Genomic DNA, 7112 nt, shown 5'->3' on the forward strand with positions numbered 1-7112 from the left:
ACTCACATACACACATACACACACACATACTCACATACACACATACACACACACATACTCACACATACATACACACACACATACATACATACACACACAGATACATACACACATACACACATACACACATACACACATACACACATACTCACACATACATACATACATACACACAGTCACATACACACATACACACATATACACACATACTCACACATACACACACACACACATACACACACATACTCACACATACACATACACACACACATACACACACATACACATACACACATACACACACATACACACATACTCACACATACACACATACTCACACATACATACACACACATACACACATACACACACATACTCACACATACACACACACACTTACACAGACATACACACATACACACATATACACACATACACACATACACACACATACACACACATACACACATACACACATATACACACATACACACATACACACACATACACACACATACACACACACACATGCACACATACACACATATACACACATACTCACACATACACACATACACACTTACACACATACACACATATACACACATACTCACACATACACACACATACACACACATACACACATACACACATACACACACATACACACACATACACACATACACACACATATACACACATACTCACACATACACACGCATACACACATACACACACATACATACATACACACACACATACACACACATACACACATACACACACACACACGCAGACACACAAACACACGGCGGGGATAGGCATTGGTCTGTCTTCTAAATTTTAGTTTTTCACATGCATCTTGCTTTGAATATTTTTAACGATGTCGCAGCTTTGCTCTGAAGAAACTTCTGCAGTAACGTCAACTTTCCGTGTTAAACCTGCCGTTTTAAATAAGCTGCACACTGCGCTTAGCCTGCTGAGTTTGCCGTGAAACACCCTTGTCCTGGAAAGACCCCTTCCTTCCTCTGTGCTAGGTGACGGCCCAGCCGGTTGAAAGGTCTGCGTTTCCTGTTCACTACCTGGCCCAAGTGTCTTCGCTCTGGATTGTTGCTCAGCCAATGGCGGCACAGCCAGGACAGCCCTTTCCTCAGCAGCCCTCTGTGAAGGCAGTGGATCCTGAGGTAAGTCGTAGTTCGCCTCCGTGAGAGAGGCTTCGGCAGTGTGGCAGCTCGACTGTGAATGTTGAACAACGCCTGCAGAAGTCCTCTTCTATTCGCTGTTTTCCCGATGTTTCTTGAAAATGAATGTGCTTTTCCGTTCATGTTCAAGCCCTCTTTCTGTGAGGTTGGGGGCGTGTGTAGGTTTTAAATTTGTAATAGATTATTTACAAATATTTTGTCTTTTGGAGAGCTGGGACAGGATCTTTGTTGTAATTCTCTGCTGTTGTTTTTTCTTGAGGGTAACTGTATATCCGTTGGAATTACATCACTTACTTTGAGGGCTATCCTAAAAGACTCCAATAACAACCAAGTTGGTGGCCTTAGTGGAAATACAACAATTCCGTTTAGCACCTGTTGGGCCAACTATACAGACCTCACTCCTCACAGAGCAGGTAAATGGGCCATTTTAGATCCTCATATATCTCTACAGTAAAGAGATGTGCATTTTCTTTGAATGGACAAAGTAACTAAATAAATTGTAAACCTCAGAGTGCCATAACCTGCTCTTTCTGAATATAGTCTTTCTTATAAAAATACATTTACTACACAAAAGTAAATTAGGATGGTGGTAGAAGAAATGCATGTATTTATTTTACCAAAGAAAAATAACATTTTATTTTGTTACTATAACTCTTATCATTCCATTTGTATAAATATTAATTGGCAAATATGGATCTGTTAAATATTGGCCACTCCTCTTCTTTCCCAGTAATTAATTAATTAATTAATTAATTAATTAATTAATTTAACGCCCCTCCCCCTCTTCCCAGTCTCACCCTCAAGGCCTCTTTCCCTATTCCACCCTCCCCTTCTCCTCAGAGAATACAGTGCCCTCCATCCTGGTACCAAACTGCTTTGGCACATTACGTTGAATCAGGACTAGACAAATCCTCTTCACTGAAACCATACGAGGGACCCTAGGTAGGGGAAAGGGATCCAAAGGCAAGCAAGAGAGTCCAAGTCAGAGACAACCCCTGTTCCAACTGTTGGGGAACTCACATTAAGACTTGAGCTTCGATCACTGTAGGCCTAAGTTGGTTGACTCTGTATGGTTTCTTTCGGTGTCCTTGAATCCCATGGCTCAAGATGAGCAAGGATAAAGATGGAGCAGAGATTGAGGGAATGGACAACCAATGACTAGTCTAATGAGATGTCCACCCCATGGGAGATAGCCACTTGACACTATTATTTATTATTTATTATTAATAAAACTCTCTTGTGCTTGCAGACTGAGGCCTCACTGGAGAGGCTTCATTCAGCAGCTGATGGAAAGAGATGCTGAGAAATTTAAACATAATTTGAGATCATCTATAAAAAAAGACATCATGATTTATATTCACTTCTTCTCTGTTATTGCTCCATATTTTCTCACTAAATGTATTACATTCGATAACAAGATTAATATATGCCCTTTTCACTTAAGAAAAAGTATACTTGCGATACTTCAATATTCATTGCAAGAATGCAGAGTTGAGCTGGGAAGTTGGCTCGAGACTTTCTACAAGCTAATGAAAAGGAGGAAATATGAACATATGTTGCCTTGAGTTCCACAAACCAGTTGCTGTTCCCTATGATAAACACCACTACCAAAGGCAACGTAGGGGAGGACACGTACCTTTAGCTTCCATGCCCAGATAATAACCCATCACTTAGGGAAGTCCATGCAGGAGCTCAAATCAGGAACCTGGCATCGAACCCATGGAACACGACTTCTCTTACTTCAGTTTCTGTTTGCTCTGGTAGCTTTTTGCACATCCCAGATCTACCTGTCTAGAGAGAGAATTCTGGGAAATTCTTCATTTCTCTCTGTGCTCAAACTCCATGGCTTGAGTCCATTTACAAAAATGCTTTATTAGGAATTAGTCACGATTCTTGAGGCCAAGAAAAACTCAGTGGGAACTGATCGAGAACAGAGAAGTCAAGCACTGTGATGTCTTTCACCCCTAGGGAAAAATTACAAAATCGAGTTTGTCCTGGATAATACTGTTCGTGTGGAATCACGGCCCTTCAGCCTGTCAGCACAGACTGTCTCTGGTGGCATTGGAGGCAGCACCAGCAGTGGCAGCAGCAGCAGTGGCCACAGCAAAGCGTCCTCCGTGAGGACACCTGTCCAGACACTGGCTGTTGTGGCAGGGTGCCTCATAGGAAGACTGTTGCTCTTGGAAGTACTTGTGGCCACAGTTTTCATTTGGAACACCGTCACAGGTAAGCGCAGTTGCGGTTCATTTCACGTGAACCTTATGTCCCCAGGTTCACAGAGAACAAGCAGCAAGTGTCTCCTGAGCAAAAGCTCCTTGCACGGCAGTTGGGTCCAGCACCACTGGAGGTACAAAGAGAAGTACAAGCTCAATGGCAGACAAGATAATTCTCTGATATTGCCATTATGTGTTGGAACACAAGAATGTGTGGGTAGAGAGATGCGGTTAATGGCTGAACTCTTCACATGTTAACAAGGGCTAAGGAAACTTGAAATGGCTTACGCAACTAACCAGTTAACTAAGACATCCAGGAGTGGTCTGGTTTCTGCCACAACAGAGTCAAGGACTCAGGTGATCTTTCTCCACCCCTTGGCTCTGTTCTACTTAGTGGTAACTCCGCTGCTGGAATGGCTCTTCTTCCTAATCTTTGTGGCAAAGTCGAGACACCCCATTTATTTATGTCACACAATCCAGCAGCCAATGCAACACACAGAAACCCTCCTCACCAGATCCTGCAGCCCCATCCCAGGCCAACTCATTGAGCTGGGATGAGACACGTGTTTATCCGTGAACCAGTAAGTGTTGTCACGGGGCTCTGATTGGCTTGGCTTGAGTAATATCAAGGGACACCTTGCTGGAAACGATGCTAGATGCAGAAGTGACAGGTAGGTAGTGGAGCTGGAAGAGATGAACAGAAAGGGAAGTCTTTCTGATCTACAACGATTCTACATGCTGTTGAATGTCACTGACGAGTAGCATGGAAAGCCTGGGAGTGTCACATAAAATGTCTACAGTTTAGCTAGAGAAGAATAATTGGGAGCAAGGAGAGGTGTGGGTTTAGGAAAGGTCCTATTTTCAACTAAATACCATCCCACTTCCTCAAACCTACCTCTTCTCGGTTAATGATAGCACGCTTTGCTGACCCCGATGGCTCATGCTTAGACTCTACATCCATTCTGAGCCATTCCTCATTTCCATCAGCTCATGTCTCGTGTCTGTTCGGGTTCCAAGTTCCCCCGCGCTCTGGTCTCCTCTTTTCAGTCACCGTATTAGCTTCTAAAAGCTTTTCTCATGAACTCGCTCACTTTTACCCTCTAAATTGGTGTTAGATTTTTTTTTTAAAGCGCAAGCAATATGGTGATGAAGGTCTCCGGTGTCAGACCCAGAATGAGCAGCTATTTAACACATCAAAGCAGACCTGGCCTCCCGGTTCTCCCAGCATCCCCAAGTCCCTACCTGTGATCAAGGGCTGGATTATCCGACCTACTCCAAACTTTCCAACCCAGGGCTGGTCTTCCTCTCCCTCAGAGGCTCTTCCTTAAATAACCCGGGACATTTTGATCTCTCTCCTGTCTTCTCTCTGGATGTCCCTCTCCGTACCTGTCCACCCCACGTGTCTTCATGGTCTCCTCATATGACATCCCGTGACCTCACTGAACCCACCTGAGAGCTGCCAGCAAAAAAAAATCTGTGTTTTTACTCACAAGTCAGCCTGAACTGCCTTCTTTTTGTTGGCAGAGGAAACCTATTAAGCAATTAAGCCAAGCCTCGTTCTGCACAAAATGCAGTCAAGACCAAAGACTCCGAAACAGTTTGAAAGACTGGCTTCATATTATCCTAATACAAGGCTGCCAACTATATAGCCCAGTGCTCTCTACGTGTTAGCAGCTGTGAGGTCTCGAGTTCAACCTCAGCACTGAAAATACGCATTCCATTAAAGAAAATCATTCATTCACCTCCACATACTCTCCCCATCAAGACAGTGCCCTACTCTCAAGTCTTCCTACCTCCTTCTCTGGGGTTGACTCAAAAGCTGCTTGCTCCAGCCAACCCGCCTCATCTTCCCCATTCTGTGAAACATTCTCCCCAATTCCTTGATCTCCTCGACCATATATTTACCAGAGGCTCTCATGTGCGCATTGAGTTTACATTCAAAATGTATTTTCCACTAAACTTTAAAGCAGCTAGAAGAGTAGACACTTTATGTAGAATACGTATAGAAAATGCGCTTGAATTGATATTAACTTTTCTAAGGGGGGTAAGCCTTCAGCTCTGACCTAGAAAGGAAATGTTAGTTAGTCAGGAGCTTAGGGAGTTGGCGGATTTTAATCAGTTTATGATTGATGTAAAAGATAAAAACTTCTGATTGGGGCAGATTAAGGAAGGGGAAGCATCGAATAAGGAACAGTAACCTAAGTGGAGAAAAACTGAAGTGGGCAGTAACTTAGAAATATCCCAATAGAAATGTCAGGACTGGATTTAAGCCAGGTGTAAAGGAAGCCGGGATGAATGGTCATTGTGATGATGCTTCTAGGGGGCGGGTAGCGACAGCAAGAGCAGGCTGAAATCAATTCTGGGGCGGGCATGGGGGAGAATCATTGAATGGATTATCTGCTAGTGACTGAGACCACCATTGCCTTCCCACAGCTGAATACATATGGGGGGGAAAGTGGAGGGAGGGGGAAGGAAGTGGGGCTTGAACCTGAGGGACCATGGGTGTGTCTAGGTAAAAACAACAGGCAAGTTTTATGTCTGATGCTGAGTCTGCAGAATTTTAATTAAAAAAAAACAAACAAAAAACAGATTTTTTTTTCAAAAAATTTTAATGGTACAACAAATACAACTTTAAAGGCCACTGGTTATGTGAGTTTTGTGACTGGTAATTAAATGTCTTGAGTTTCAATGATCTTTCAAAGTCATCCTGACTGTCCCTCACAATTTTTGATATTTTGCCAGTTAAAAAAATATTTTCAAATCATTAGTTAATATAGTCATTGAGGTTTTTCCATGACTTTTAAAAAGTATCAATGGCTTCTACTTTGCTATTAAATAAACATAATTGACATAACAATTCAATTCCCATAATGCATTGAAACACAAGGTTTTTATGACTTTTCACTGTGATTTAATACTTTACTTTTAAGAGAATCACCACATTATCCTAAATAAAATTGCAAACATTTACAAAGACCATTCAAAAACTATATATATGTATCACAACTCTATATGCATTTTCACCAAGAAAATATTATTGATTTCAATGAAAAATGTGTAGGTTTTGAAATGATTGTATATGTTACTTTTACGTTGTTAGCCAACCCATGAAATATTTGAAGGGTTAAATTAATGGCGTATATTTTAGCATGTGCTATATGTCATTATTCCGCTATTTAAAATGTATGATTGTCCTTTTTCAGGAAGCAACTGAAGTGCCCTACTGAAGAACAGGCTGAAAACAAGATGGGAGTATGCTGCTTGTGCATAAGCTACTTGGCTGTGCAACAAGAAAAAGCCTACAGAATTTTCAAGGAAATATTGCTAAAGTATTTTTTGTTAATATTTGACATGTAATCATTACACTTAGTCAAAAATTCTGGTTTCTATAAAATATAAAGGTTTTTTGAGGATTCCCTATACTTGTATGTTCTTATCTCATTAAAAATTACAGGATCCTCAGATTTAGCAGCAGATGTTCTACCACCAGGACCCATCAAAGCAGAGACTCTTTTAAGAGTTGAGGGAACCAGGCCCCTTAACTGATGTTAACTGACGCTCAAGTCTTAAATCCTAGTGTTAAGAGCTCAAGAGGCAGAACATCACAGTTGACTCCAAGGCACACCGTACTATACCGTGAAACTTCCTCAGAACAAAAGAGGCAAACAAAAGCCAATCAAAATAAGCATTTTTTTTT

General features: G+C 41.7%; 1 protein-coding gene across 1 annotated transcript in view; it reads left to right on the plus strand.

Moving 5' to 3' along the window:
- The window catches only part of PKHD1L1 (PKHD1 like 1), a gene marked incomplete at its 5' end in the record, with an annotated part of 147787 nt that extends 141074 nt beyond the window's left edge, over positions 1 to 6713 (plus strand). Inside the window, 4 exons of the mRNA XM_080909342.1 lie at positions 1038 to 1184; positions 1462 to 1615; positions 3171 to 3428; positions 6619 to 6713. Of these exons, the coding sequence (XP_080765468.1) occupies positions 1038 to 1184; positions 1462 to 1615; positions 3171 to 3428; positions 6619 to 6629 (570 nt within the window). The 3' untranslated portion in view covers positions 6630 to 6713. The remainder of the gene's footprint in view (positions 1 to 1037; positions 1185 to 1461; positions 1616 to 3170; positions 3429 to 6618) is intronic.
- Between the last annotated feature and the right edge of the window lie 399 nt (positions 6714 to 7112).

This window comes from Micromys minutus, assembly GCF_963924665.1.
Source record: "Micromys minutus genome assembly, chromosome: 33".
NCBI classification, from domain to species: domain Eukaryota; kingdom Metazoa; phylum Chordata; class Mammalia; order Rodentia; family Muridae; genus Micromys; species Micromys minutus.